General features: G+C 37.7%; 1 protein-coding gene across 1 annotated transcript in view; it reads left to right on the top strand.

Annotated features, from left to right (window-relative positions):
- METTL15 (methyltransferase like 15) overlaps nt 1–14225 on the top strand; it is a 90173-nt gene extending 75948 nt beyond the window's left edge. Inside the window, 3 exon segments of the mRNA XM_039390499.1 lie at nt 2821–3012; nt 5076–5254; nt 13666–14225. Coding sequence (XP_039246433.1) covers nt 2821–3012; nt 5076–5254; nt 13666–14111 — 817 coding nt within the window. The 3' untranslated portion in view covers nt 14112–14225.
- Nucleotides 14226–15458: the final 1233 nt, after the last annotated feature.

Raw genomic sequence — 15458 nt, 5'->3', positions numbered from 1 at the left:
GATTGCCTAAAATGATTACAGTGCTCTCTATAACAGATTTTCACCCTCGGTAAGTGTGGTCATAGAACATAAATCTTCTTTTGCCCAAAGAAAACACTGGAAAAAGAAGGTGGAATGAATTCTGCATACCTGGGTAGAGCAGAAGGCATGTGACTCTAGGAAATAAAATTTTTTTTTTCAACGTAGTTTATTATTTAACAGTTTATCATTTATTATTTATTTGAGGTTATTCTGTAAAGCGAATTTACAGATGATGTAACTAAAAACCTGAAGGCAAAAGGAAGTTGAGGCTGAAGTAGGAATTTTTAGAGGAAATCATGTGTGTAAGAGGCAGTTTTTATTTGGACATAGGCATAAAGAGTGGTAGGCTAGAAAAGAGTTTTATTATGTTCTAATATGTGTTCTGAATGCTTGGTAAAATATTTTACTTTAAATAAATGTGTGTCATGCTTATAATCTAATAGATTAGTCCTTGTCATCATTATCATCATTGTTACTATCCTGTCTAAAAAAGAGTTGGTATTTGTATTTCCTTTCATAAGGTAATAAATCTTTCATAGTTGTGTACTTGGTTTGATTAATTGAAGTGTATGAGATAGCCAAGATGCTTAAAATTGTGTCTTCTGTTCCACAGAGAAATAGGAATTCAGAGAACTGGCCTGACCATTGTGATATAGTCATTATAAACTCATGAAAACCATCTGGTTTTAGTAAGGAATTATATTCACCAAGATGCCTATATGCACTATTGGTACACACAAGGCAGTGTATAACAAAACACCTTATGTACAGAAGCTATAATTTCACACAGCTGAAAGTATGACATCAAAATGTCAGCCTAATTATCTTTCAATCTCCAAAACATTTGCAAACTCCAAAATATTTTCCAGCTGAAGCATCTCTCTACCGAAGAGTAAATTTCAACTTACTTCAAGTATTCTTCTTTTTTAATTAGGTTTTTCTAATCACAAAAGTTTGGCAGGCCACAGATCAAAAGCTGTCCCAAACATCTTAGTTATCCACATACTTGTGACCGTTTTAAAGAAATGTAATAAAACGTCTCACAGTAAATAAATATTTTTCAGAATAGTTTTTCAGATATGTTGGTAGCACAGTAGAGCACTAGTTCAGAGCTGCTGACATGGATTACTGTCTACTGGGCAACCAGACAATGGCAATTTACCTTTTTTCCTAGGTCTCGTTTATTTTCATGTCCCACATATGGAATTTTAAAGTTCATTCGTTTGCACGAGCCATAAAGTTAGAAACACTGCCCAGCTGGAAAAAGTGCTACAGATTTTCAAGAAAATTCCTCTGATTATATTGAGGGGAAATACAATCTCAAAACTATAACTAGGTAGCTTAAATTGGTTTAAATATGTTAAGTGGATCATTGTGCTTTTCAGGAACTGTCAGTTCTTATTAAGCTGAGTAGACGTATTCAGTTATGTGCTGGACAGTAATCAATTCAAAATTGTGTGTGTGATCATGATATCCCTCATGGAATTTGTTCATTCACACTGTTTCCTGGGTTTTGTGCTACGTTCAATAGTTCTGCTCTAACGAGGAGAACATTGTGAGGCTGAACGTTCTTCCATATGGTTGGGCTTATAATATCTTCTTTTTAAAGGAGCTGTTTGTCTCCACTGGAAGCAGTGGCTTCTTGGTAGAGACAGAAATATGTTGTATTTTGCAGGTACTGCTTAAAAATGCAGCAACACATTGGCTAATCTTTTCACATCTGTAAAATTCATTGAGATTTTGAGAGGCAGATAAAATACATAATTGTAAGTCACCTTATACGTAAGCAAAAATCAAAAATCCAGGTTTAGACACTCAAGAAGTCATTGGACACCTCAGAGATCATAGAATCGCAGAATATCCTGAGTTGGAAGGGACCCACAAGGATCATCAAAGTCCAACTCCTGACCCTGCACAGAACAGCCCCAAGTGTCACCCCATGTGCCTGAGAGCATTGTCCAAATGCTTCTTGAGCCCTGTCAGCCTTGGTGCTGTGGCCACTTCCCTGGGGAGCCTGTTCCAGTGCCCAGCCACCCTCAGTGCAGTCGGCCCCTGGAACATGTGGGGAAGCAGATTTGTCATCTTCTCCCTTGCCATGCCACTTTTCTGTCTCGTTATGGGAATATTAAGCAAGAACCATTTTAAATCTAAGAAAGGACACTAAGCACAAAAGGGCATGTAAAACTACTCTCCCTAGTGATTAGGTGCCTGAATGCAAACTACACTGAAGTGTTTTTCCCTGCTTATGATCCAGTGCACCTCATTTGCCCATTCATTTTTAAAATGGCAAATACCACTAAGAAGGTGTTTGTCCCATGGCAGGAACTTGGGATGTTTTCCCTGGTAGGTAAATATTAACCACAAGGTTGTGCGGTTCTGTTCCATCTTATCTGCTTCTCTAGGCCCAATATCTGTTCCTCCTTTTTTTGGACTTTGTCCTCACTTGACTGAGGGCCTTGCTTAGCAGGGCAGGTACCTTGGTGGTCAGGGCATTCCTGCTGAAAGGTGTCCTTTGAGTTCCTGCATACTGAAAAAATTAAATTTTAGTCAGATTTCCATTTTTTTTTGAGATCAAGCAGGAAGGGAGTAAAGAGTTAAAGAAGCTCAAGTAGTCACTGAGGGGTGGTTTGGACCAGTTTTCAATGTTGGCATATGAAAAGTACATGAACTATTACTTTGAGAATAGCCCTATTGCTTCTGAGGCAGGTTGAGTGCTATTATCTAATTCCTGCTACGTAAGGGGGAGAGATGTGTTGTTATAATTAAACTCAAAGTTATTTGTTTGTTACTTTCTTACAGGAAACAGATTCAACCTCTTCTAGGACTGTTTAGCCAGTCAGAGGCTTTGTTACTCTCGTCTGGGGTTGAGCCAGGGACTCTGGATGGAGTTCTCCTGGATGCTGGCTGTTCTTCCATGCAATTTGATACACCCGAAAGAGGTTTTTCCCTGCAGAAGGATGGACCTTTGGACATGAGGATGGATAGTGACAGGTACATGATAATATTTCTTGAAACTCAAAACCTGTCTGCTCAGCAACCCCTGTGCTTTTCATTTCCCTTTAAACTGAAGAATTCCCATCATCAAACCACATCCAATTTTGCACGAGTATACTTTTTTTCTTTTCCCAAAAAGCTTTTTTCCGTCTCAGTGCTCAGCCCTGGTTATCATCTTTGCCTCCTTTGAAATAAGAGGAAAGTTCCCGTGATGAGTAATTAAACCAGTAACATTTTTGTGTACCTCTACCATTGAATTTTAACATTTTTGGAGTGTGTGATGTACAGTCACAGGGACATCTCCCTTTCAGAGGCCTGTTATTTCCCCAGTTTCTCAGCTTGTACTTGATCTGCAGGCACACAATTTCTTACTGCAGCCCCTTTCCTGCCACGCTTACTGTTTGTGGGAACTTCACTGGAGCAGTTTCAGTTGCTTCCTCAGGAAAGGGGCAGTGTCCTTCTTTTGTGCAATGACTGTCTTACCCAGTTGCTTCTCTCTAAAAGGAATGCAATCTAAAATAAATAAATAAACAAACCCCTATCTATTATATCTGCCATTTTAAATCAGATTGCTACATTGCTTTTAGCACGCTAGTATAATGTTGTTTTCCCTGCCCATAGATTTATTGTAAGCTTCCCTTAGCAAAATCATAAGCTTCCTTTCACATTGTGTGGGAGGCACATCAGGTTTACTTAATTGTCAAATTAACGATTACTGAATAAACCACCTGTGTTTAAACTATTTGGATTGGTATTAAGTACTTTCAAGAGCATGAAAATCAGTGGTGGAATGATAATTTCTACTTATGCAGTGGTTATCGTTTTCAAACAAGCCGATGTATTTCTGAAGCATTTTGCTTTTTACATGAGCAACCAAAGATCTCTCTTGTATAGATGCTGGCTGTTGTTGCATGATGCAATACTGGGAGAATGACAGGTTTTTTTCTTGGTGTTTTAATGGACCTGGAGTCTTAAGAAGTGCCGTTTGCTTTTTTCATTGCTCACAGGGAGCCAATGGGAAGCCCCAATTTCTAAGGAATTGGCTTACCACATTAATGTTATGTCTTAACGCAGCAAATTTCATGATACTTGCTTTTTCTGGTTTTGTGCAAAATGCTCCCGTGATCCTCCTGGGATTCAGTCCTCAGATTTCAAGAATCTGAACTCCAGGCTTAAATATAAGCCTGATGCATCATGAGAAAACATACATTGAACAAGAGCATAAGAACAAAGGGTACCTGAGGCATAACAAAAGCCTTACACTATGGTTGTTGCTATGATACTACTTGCCTCTAAGTTTTGTTATCTTTTGTAAGATACTGCAGGGGAGTAAAAAATGCCTGAAAAATTTTCTGCTAAATCATGTCTTTTTAGAAGAGAATTTATTAAGTGGTTTATATGTTTCGTCTGATTAGTGAACCCATAGATGATGTTCATAAAATACCTTGGAACTATTTCAATAGCAAAGTTAAAGAGATTTCGATATATAGATGTGAAGATTATACTGTTTAAATTGCAATAATTCCTGTAATTTGTATAGGTCATTTCTATTATGTCAGAACAGTATGTGGATATAAATTCTTATGCCTTTTAGTGAAAAGTAAGATTTAATTATTTTCATTAGCAATTGTTTTCATAGCAGAAAAGGTCCTTGAAATCAGTTCTAACTAGAAAACAACATACGATGCAAGGTGACTAAAATGAACCCGTGAGAGGCCAGTTTATATTCTAAAGCTGGCTGAAGAAAAAGGTCACACAGCATTTCCATCTTAGCACGATACCGAAATATTCTTGTCGCCTTATTAAACATAGCTCATGATAATACTTAGAAGCTAAAGCCGTTCTAATTGAAGTTAAGGAACAAACTCCATTTGGAGCGGCGAGGAAAAAAAAAAAGGATTTAAAAGGTGCAAGCTGTTTTCCCAGGGTTGCCACCTCAAAGGCACTTGTGTGCCGTGTGTGTGTGTGTGTGTTTGACTTTGTGTCCCAACGCTATGGAGCTTCACCCCTTGTCAATGAAGGCTGACGTCAGCGGGCTAATTGGCCGCTCTCGTGCGTAGGTACCCTGACATGCCCACTGCCGCCGATGTTGTGAACGCTTTGGATCAACAGGCGCTTGCGTCCATCCTCAGAGCGTACGGGGAGGAGAGGCACGCCAAGAAAATCGCCTCAGCCATCGTTCAGGCACGCAGCATATACCCCATCACCAGAACCCAGCAGCTCGCAAGCATTGTTGCAGGTACCCTCATTAATTCTCCGCAGCGGCCGAGGAGAGGGAAAAAAAAAAAATATTAATCCCCGAGTCCCAGAGGGATCTATTTGTACTTGAAATCATGCAGGATCTAATCCTGCCTGTTCTGCTCTGATGTCAGCTCTCTTTTTCTCTTTTTCTTTTTTTTTTTGTATTGTGGTTTGACAATTAGTTTAATAATAGATTTTACATGGAGCGATTTATCATTTTGCCAACGAAGTTGAACCGCAGAATGACAGCAGCCTAGGGTGTTCTTTATCCTGGCTGTTGACAAACCTTCAAATATCAGATATGTCATACCTCATTTAGCTTTAAATTTCTGCATTTTAATATTTTGAGGGGAGGTACCAAAGCAGTTTCCAATTATGAGTGAAATCAAGTGATTTCTGTCTTTTTAAAGGATCAGAAGCACAAAGCAAAGCAATACATGGCTTGCTTCACCTTGTGCATGTCAACTAAATCAGCCTGAAGCGACTATTGAAACACTCCATCTTACTTGCTTCTCTCTGTAAACAACCTGAACAAAATGCAGTTAGGCAGGAACAGTGCTGGCATCAAGAACCTTCACGTTTGTGTTGTCAAGTGAAAATTTTCAAGGAAAAATGTAAGACACAAATCCTGCTCATTAACACTCTAATGCATAATCTCAGGATGTTTGTTTCTTTTTAACCAGTTAATGAAAATCACTGGATCTCATCACAAATAAGTCTAAATTTCTGACTTTCAATATAGACCTTTAAAATGATAATCCAAATTTAACATTTGCTTAAGAACAGGGTAAAATATTTTATAAGTATCCTGAAGAGTCCTAAAAAATTTATTGTATTCTTAAAAATTAGTGTTACTTAAACTGGAAGTTTAAGGCACTTACTTTTAATGACCAACAAATTAAAAGGTTTGGATTTGTAGAAGTCAGGACACTTTAACAAAATGTCCAGTCAACTGAGTCCCAAAGTTTGGCTGATATGATAAAAGGACCTGAAGTGCTTGCTGTTGGAAGCCATTACTGTAAATACAGTAAATATGAGGAGCGAATAATTTAAAAAAAATCAAAGAGATAAACCACTGTGAGTCTTTTATAAAGCTTACGTTTTTAACATCATCATTATCAACCTCACAAAATAATAATTTCAGGCTTTATCATGTGTAACTTATGCTTTTTGAAAAGCTGTTGATTAAGACAGCATACCACTATTGAGACTGAAGCAACCACATCGCTGTGTTAAAGATGTCATGTGTTATACATTGTAAACAAGCAGCTCAGTAACTTCTGAAACTAGTGTATAAAAGACAGTGATTAAAGATCCCTTCATGTTTAATGTGGTGCATATGAGTCATCACTTAATGGTCACTTTCTGTGACAATGAGAAGGACTTTTTTGTTCTCATTTTAAATTCTCTGCTGTATTTGAAGAGCTTCCTGATACATTAGTCATGTATGCATCAGGTAGGGTACATACCCGAAACAGTGAATCCAGCACACATCTGCCAAGACAATAAATATATATGTTTTGTCTGCTTTTTTTGGAGTATGCAAGTCATTATAGTAATTTTAGGGTTGTTACACTGATCCCCGTTTGCACAGAACTTCTTCCAAATTTAGTTTGATTCATCCAGCAAAGGAGAACAATGGTGATTGTATCTGGTTTTGAACTGATTATACCTCAACAAAATTTTTGATAACTGTAATGTATTTTGATTAATTTCATCTATCATCCATATATATGCTTATGTGAAATTATTGACATAAACAAGAGCTGAAGTGCCAGAGACCACAGCTACAGGAACCTCTCAGTGGCACAGCCCAAAAAACCCCTGACTAATTCAGGACTTAACCAGAATAAAATTTATGACCTATTAGTTAAATGTCACGTCCTTTAAAAAATAAGATATTAATTAGAATAATAAAATCTTGCATTTTAGATTTTGCAGATTCTATGCAAGCCTGATCATCTTCCAGAACAGGGTCATTATTTTTGCCTATATAGGAATCAGAAAACAAACAAAAAATCTGTCCAGTGAAGCTGGCTATTTATGTCTTCTTCTCTGGTGGTGTCAGAATCTGATATTTATGTATTGTGCATATTTCTTTCACATGTGGCTTCAGATTTTCTAGAGCTCCCTAGTTTTTGTCTCAAGGTCCAGCCGATAACCAGAATCACAGTGAATCTAGATTCCAAAATTGGAAAATTTAATTTCTTTTTATAGAATGCTAGACTTCTGGTCTTTCCTACCACCCCCCAAGAGGTTAGAACGTGTGTTGCTGTTGCTAATTGATTGGGAGATAAAAGTGGAGGATGTAGTTAAAAAAATCCACAAAACAGCCATACAAACCACAGCTGCACAACACAGAGCAATCAGATATTTCTAAAGTTTGCATAAGCAAGAGTTCTACTTGTAAGGTATAGCTGTGAAAAATATATAAATAGATTTGTGTGTCAAGATTGACTACAACAATTTGGGGCTAACTCAGGTATCCAAGTGATTTCTTGCTCTCCTTTGTTCCAATTGAAGAAAGTAATTCTTTCTATATCTTGACATAGCGCCTGAAAATTCTCTCTCTGTCTACATCCTATGCCAGTGCATAAGGTCCTGAAAAAAAAGATTAAAATTTGGCTATTTTTTTTTTTTTTTAATTTTTCCAAATGTTCTCCAGAAGGCTTCTGATCCATTTAAGTAAGATCTCTGCGAGCTGTGGAGCCTGCAGTTTACGTGTGAGAAAGGAGGAGTTTTCTGTTCACTCACGTGCACAGCATCTCTTCTGCAGCACAGTGGAGCTCCGCTGGCTGTTTGTAATTTCCACAAAGCTCTCTGCAATGCTGAACGCTCTGTAAATACTAAAGAGCAGCAGTTCTCCACTGAAGGGCAGCGAATCGATGTGTGGAAGTTGATTATGAAGGGCTTGCTGAGGTCTTTTGTTGTGCCTCATTGAGTTATTTGAAAACAACAGGTTTAACTCCGTGTGCAGAAAAACTTTAAAAATAGTAAAATTTTTCAAATGTAATTTTGATATGCTTTTCCTGTACATCTGATGATCTATTTTGATTTCTTTTCAGTGAGCAATGTACTTTGTTATCTATTAACTTTTGTCCAAAAATTAATTTTTCTGAGCATTATTTAGATACCTAATCTATTAACAGATCATTTTGAGATCATGTCATCGTTTGACCTTAGCTTGAAAGGAGTTCATGATGAGATACTAAAGAAATTTATAAAGTTTAAAAAGAACTTGAATGTTTAAAGTCAGTCTCATTCAGACTGGTTCACATTTATAGACTTTAATTATCAGTTTGGAATTTGTAATATTGCCTGGATTTCAGATGGGTGAGAATTAACACTGTACTGAGGGAGCCCAGACAAAAGGACATTAGTTGCGTCACAGAAACTTATTAAATGCAATGCTAATTCAACAGACGAATTCCTGCAAACAGGTGCACGGTCTGAATTAATTTTTAAACTCTCCCACTCTCATACACTCTGGGGACTTTAATAGTTCATATTGACAGGCACAGCATGTTGCTAATTTCATTCACAAGCTTTTAAAATTTCAATACATTTCAACATGTGAATCTATTAGATTTTTAAAAGTGTAAGTATCATCAAGGCATCCTAAAACTAAAAATGATAATTTCTCTCACTGGAATTTCAAGCCAGTCATCTAGCCAGAAGCGTGATGTTTTTATGAATGAAATTCATTTTACAAACTTCCCATACAGATTTTTTTTTTTTTTTGAATGTTTTTGTACATTGTACAGCCAGTTACCAGGAAGGATTTTCTTTTAGTGTCTTGGTAATTGGAGAGGGCTAGGTGAGAGATATTATGCCTTAGCAGAAAGCATAAATAGCTTTTTATTTGACTATACCAGAGGAGTAAGAGTGATAGGAAAATTTTTCACCCGTGGATCATAGATCAAAATCCACTGCCTTTACTAAAATGATGAAGGCCAGAGTGACAGGAATAACTACCACAGATTACATTTATTAGTTAATCCCAGTCTCTGACCACAGACTAGTAAATCTTTGAACTTGTAAATAGTTTGATTTTTAGTTTAGAGGATTTACTTGCATAAAGCTGCAAAAAGTGACTGCATTTCTTTACAAATTTCCTGAATATTGATATTCTGTACTGTTAAATATGACCTGCAGTGCTCTTTGTGCATGTCCAACTGAGGCATGTAAGGTTGTATGATACTTACTGAATATATCTGGGTTTTAATTTTTTTTTTTTTTTCAGTTTGTGATAAATTAACTCGCAGTAATAAATTAATGTCACAGTTAATTGTCATAGAAGATTATTGCAGGAAGACAGTGCACTCAACAGCCGTGGCAGGATAAGTAGAAGAACTTCCCAAAGACCTGTTAGTGTCCTAGTCGTGCTGGTCGCCTCTGTATCGTTGTTCTTTTGTTTATCTATGCAATGTTTCAATTGCAAAATAATGGTGTTTGTGATCAGACTGATGGAAATCTGCCCAGATATCAGCATGCTGTGTCCATTTATGTTTTTACAAAACCCTTTGAAGTAGATCATAGAATCATGGAATGCTTTGGGCTGGAAGGGACCTTAAAGGTCACCAAGTTTCAGCGCCCATGCCGTGTGCAGGGACGCCTTTCACTACATCAGGTTGCTTAAAGCCCCATCCAGCCTGGCCTTTAACATTTCCAGGAGTGGGGCTTCCACAACTTCTCTGGGCAACGTGTTCCAGTGCTTCACCATGCTCACCAGTGAAGAATTTCTTCTTGATATCTAATCTAAACCTACTCTCTTTCAATTTGAAGCCACTCCCCCTTGTCCTGTCACTGCATGCCCTTGTAAAAAGTCCCTCTCCAGCTCTCATGTAACCCCCTTTAGGTACTGGAAAGCTGCTGGAAGGTCACCCTGGAGCCTTCTCCAGGTTGAACAGCCCCAACTCTTTCTATCTGTCTTCATAGGATACTCAGCCCTCTGAGCATCTTCATGGCCTCCTCTGGACGTGCTCCAGCAGGCCCCTGTCCCCAGAGCTGGATGCAGTGCTCCAGGTGGGATCTCACCAGAGCAGAGTAGAGGGGCAGAATTCCCTCCCTCCACCTGCTGCCCGTGGTGCTTTGGATGCAGCCCAGGGCACATTTGACTTTTTGGGCTGCGAGTGCACGTTGCCAGGTCATGTCAAGCTTCTCATCCGCCAACATGTCCAAGTCTTTCTCCTCAGGACTGCTCTCAATCCATTCGCTGCCCAGCCTTCATTTGTGCTTGGGTTGGCTCCAACCCAAGGGCAGGGCCTTGCTCTTGGCCTTGTTGAACTTCATGAGGCTCTCACGGGCCCATCTCAAGCTTGTCAAGGTCCATCCGGGTGTCATTCCTTCACTCCAGCGTGTCAACCCCTGCACACAGCTCAGTGGTGGTGTCAGACTTGCTGAGGCTACACTCAATGCCACTGTCCATGTGGCCACCACAGGTGTTAAAGTGCCAGTCCCTGCACTGACCCCCTGAGGGATGCCTCTTATCACCAGTCTCCACTTGGGTACGGAGACATTGGCTGCAACTGTTCTCAGTGCGACCATCCAGCCAGTTTCATGTGCACCAAGTGGTCTGTCCATCAAATCTGTGTCTCTCCAGTTTAGAGACGAGGATGTCATAGATCTTCGTATCATTCTTGTTTTTTTCAGATGAGTAAAAGATGCTTTACTGACATAGGAGGTAAAACTCTCAGTATTTTACTAAAATTCCTGAGAGATTGGCTGTGGAGATTTAAACAGAGGATCTCATTCCAGGTTTCTGTTTTTATGGTTGGGTCCCAATCAAGAAGCAGTGTCAGTTTTGTACCTAAATTACATGCTGTACTCTTGTGGATTAGCTCCATTTTTATCTGTGATACTTTTGGAAGCTAAAATACTCTTAGAATATCAGAAATGGATCATCCCCAGAAAACCAGCAGTATTTTTAGAAAATACTTAGACTGCTAAAATATGGTGGTTAAAAATTCTGGATCTGCTTTGAGAGGTGAACACCAGCTCTGGGTAGTAAGAGTCCAAAATTGAATGTATAAAACCGATGCTCTTTGAGTCACAGCTGTAAATTGTTCGGGAAGGGGCAGGATCACTACAGGCAGAATCAAAAAACACACCTTGTTTTCTAACCCACTAGCTTGGTAGTAGCCAGTGTTTTGTAAAGGTAACAATGCTTTTTCGTTGCAGTTAAAACTGTTTTTGTAGACTGAACATGACAGGAGTGGTCTTTTAAACCTTGTTGTTTCATTTAATAGTTGTTCAGAGAGTTCTGAGCGTGCTACTGGTGTTTGTAGCTGTTATTTGACCCTTTAAAGAAAGTTGTGTTTGTTTTGCTTAGCACAGCATTCCTTTATGTTATGCATTAAGAGACAGTTTTCGTCGCACACAACTGGCAGTCAACGGATGTTTTAAGGGTTCCGTTTTCAAAGAATCTATTTATAGGTTTGTAAAGAAATACGAAAACAGATACTGTGCGTGTTGGTGCAAGCTTGGTGTCAGTGCGTTTCTTGGGACACCTCACTTTCTGTGATTTTGAGTCCTCTTTTGAGTTTAGCTCTCTTGTCAAAATGGGCTTTGTGACTCCTACAAGAAGAGTATGTATTCATTTTTATGATTTATAGTAAATATAGAAGGTTATGTTCTCAAAGACAGAAATTACATTAACTAGCTAGTGCAACTTTTCCAGAGTTTGTAAATGATGGAGAAGCCTATCTCCCACAGGTAGCATCTATTTACTGTGTTTTGTGAAACAGTTTAAAGCCACAAATTCCCACGCAGTAGTTTGTTGGGAGAAATTGATCCTGTTGCCACTTTCTATCTCAAAGGATTCAGACTATAAGAATAGGAAGCAGCCACAGCTACAATGAATCTCTTCAGTGAATTTAGGAGCTGTTAGTGTTGAAGTCAGAGGGGGTTGGGAATGTAGTTGGGAAAATCAAGTATGCAGAAACATATCTTAGATACATTGCTAGCATGATAACAACTTTGTTAATGATCGAACTTTTAAATCCCATTATTATCCTGTCCCTTTGCTGAACACTAAGATCACTTGTGTGTTTGTGATACCAGGCACTTATGCTTTCTGACATCAGTAAAATCTTGCCTTTAAAACTCTCAGGAATTCCACTAATAAATTATTTTGTGCCAACATATTGGATTATGATATCTCTATTAATTTTTTTCAATCACCTGTGTAAATGTGAATTTAGACAGCTAGTTGCAGAGGTACAATGTTCCCTTCTTTTACTCCACCATGTAGAATATCAATTACTTGATTATGAACTGCATTTACTTGCTTCACTATGTCAGCTTAGCACTGACATGAAATTTAATACATATATACCAGCTGTATTGCCTTGTCTTTAATGGGCCCTCTTGTTTGGAAAAATAATTCTTTCCGTTATGTACCAGCATTATTCATTCAATGTATCTTTACCAGACTCCTGTGCTCACTTACATAATAGATTATAAATTTACTCAGCTTTTGCAGATCTTGTAAAATTCTTGCACTTTAGACCCTCTGAGCCATCAAATCAGGTTTCTCTAGCTTTTTGCTCTGTACTCATGTAACGAAAGTTCCAGCCTAAAATATATTAAATATTGATATATTAAAGTTTCTATCAAAATTTCAGTATCTACAGAGGCTTGGTTAACTCATAAGAATTTTGGGGAAAGGAAGACAGAGTTTTGTGCATCTAATAAAAAAGTATTTAATCTGGTGATTTTTCATCTGAGAAATCCATACCTTGACACATTCTGCATGTGAAAATGCAACATTTGCTAAAGTTCTCAAAGTATTTTTGTGAACATTTGAAGAAACACAAGAGTAGTGGTCAACAATTATTATTTCCAAGAAAGGATACCTCTTTTAAGCTTTAAGTAATTCATTGAAAGATAGTTATTGCCAGGTAGACATTGTCTTCACTTATCTCTGCCTGTGAAGAAATGCATGCTTATCTAGAAAGCAACAGTTAAAATTGTGTCCATTGTATATTAATTTTTTTTCCTTAAAAGGAACACAACCACAAATACTGAACTGACATTGATTACCCTGAGCTGTAAGGTGAGACTTGTCTAGCCCGTCTTCTTTTTTCCCTTATCTTGATTTCAGCCATCATTTTGTATTTTAAAGTTGTGATGCATTTGGAGAAGCAATTTCTATAAAAGATTCTAGGGAAAAAAACCCCCAACACTTAACCATAAGCCAGCATGTTTTAATAGGGTTTACATTCCGAGATGTGAATTCTAAGTAGAAAACAGTAATGTATATTACAAACAAGGGAGCTCACTACTCAGAGTTTTTAAGTATGCTTTTCTTTAAAGTCATCATGCATGAGTGGCTTAATATCAAGTGCATAGATGTCCAGATGTAGAAATAATAAGGTACTAACATCTACCTTTTAAAATTTGTGGCAGGTGCTTTTCCAGCATCGGCACTGTACGCACGGAAGGATTTGCTTCAGAGACCCGCACACGTTGCTACCAAAACTTTCCAAGGCCTGCGAATATTTGTCAATGATGAGCTCCACGAACTCTTTATAGGACTGAAGACAGCTGAGAAGTTTCTAAAACCTGGAGGTCGCCTCGTAGCCCTCTCCTTTCATTCGCTGGAAGATCGTATTATCAAACGTTTTCTTCGTGGGATAGACATGACAGAAAAGTACAATCTTAGCTCAAGGCAGAAGATAAGGCAGGCTCTGAAAAACCCCTCCAAAAAAGAAGACACACAAGAATCTCCCCATGGAAAATCCAACTCCAAGTGGATTTTTATACAGAAAAAAGTTCTCACACCCCAGGCCAAGGATGTTCAAACAAACCCAAGAGGAAGGTCGGCCAAGCTAAGAGCTGCTATTAAAGTCTAAACCAAAATATAGGATTAGATAATTGTATAATTTCCTTTAATTTTTTTTTTCTAGAAGGCTAACTGGACAGGTAGTATCAAACTGAAAAAATAAAATAAAGGCTGTTAGAAAACATTTCTTTCTTACCTTTGTGTTCTTTTTAATTAGAATGTAGTATAGAGCATCAAAATGCAAAACAAATGGGTATCAGTGGGTTTCACTAATCATAAAAAAAAAATCTTTTTTTAAAAGAGCATAAAATGTAAAGGTTGTAAAAATTGCAGGTTTGATGTATTTGTAGTACTCCCTTTAGATTATGTTCAAAACCCCGACATTAACTGTCTAAATTCAGTAGCTAATTGAGACAGACACATTTTTAATGGGGGAGGATTTCACACACCTAATTCAGATGTCTGGTCCAGTCTAGAGCAAGTTTAAAGCAAGCTAAGAATTCATGATATATATGTCTCTGTATCCCAACTGACTTGTTGCATGAATGCCTATGGGAAAAGGGCCAGTTCTGAAATAAAGTGACATCAGGATGTCGTGTTCTATCCAGGAGTTTGTAAATGGGCTTTTCTGAGAGATCACCTGGTTGTTTAATGATTAAGAATTCTAAATAATAAATATATCTTGAGGGAAGAAAAGATACTTAGAAGGCCACTTGTTGGCACTTGGACACTCAGTCAAGCAGTCGAATTTGTACTTGATCATCTGAATTTCTTCCTGTAACCATAAATTCTGTGCATAGATCCAGTACAACTTTTAGGTGCTGATAGAATTATAATTAACTTTTCAAAAAAAGGGGAGTATCGTGGTCATATGAAGTATTCTTCTTTGCTGTTGATCATTTTTTAAGAGGTTCTGCTGAGGTAAGTATTGAATTATTTTAGACAAGGCCTACTCTAACACCAGCTTTCAACTTGGGTGCTACACTAGGTAGTAGAACATGTAACATAATTTTTTATTAAGTTAATATGAATTACATTTACCTTTTATATTTTCTTATAAGACCACTGGTTTGCTTGTTTTATATGCTAAAAAAATAAATGGAAAATTGTATAAGTTGCAAATTCTTTGACCTCTGACTTCTTCAGGAAAAAGTCTTAATTTGAATAATCAAATTGGTACCAGGATTTTATTTGTGGTGAGTCTGCAACTTGGTTGGTAGAATAAAAAAGTGCAATTTCTGACTCAGCTAAATGACTACTACACACCAGCTTCTGAAAGATAACTGACTGGATCATTTTGGACTTGATTTTCCTCAAGCATCCTCTTTATATCGGTGTAAATTATTACTTCACGGAAGTTTTTTGGGTCATATTGACACAAACAAGTTGAAATTTAGGTTCACTGTCTGTAATATAC

Source organism: Pipra filicauda, unplaced genomic scaffold (assembly GCF_003945595.2).
Source record: "Pipra filicauda isolate LSUMZ 115617 unplaced genomic scaffold, ASM394559v2 scaffold82_size2718185_pilon, whole genome shotgun sequence".
NCBI lineage: Eukaryota > Metazoa > Chordata > Aves > Passeriformes > Pipridae > Pipra > Pipra filicauda.
Note: the sequence above shows the minus strand (reverse complement) of the source record. Positions and strands in the feature narration are given on the sequence as shown.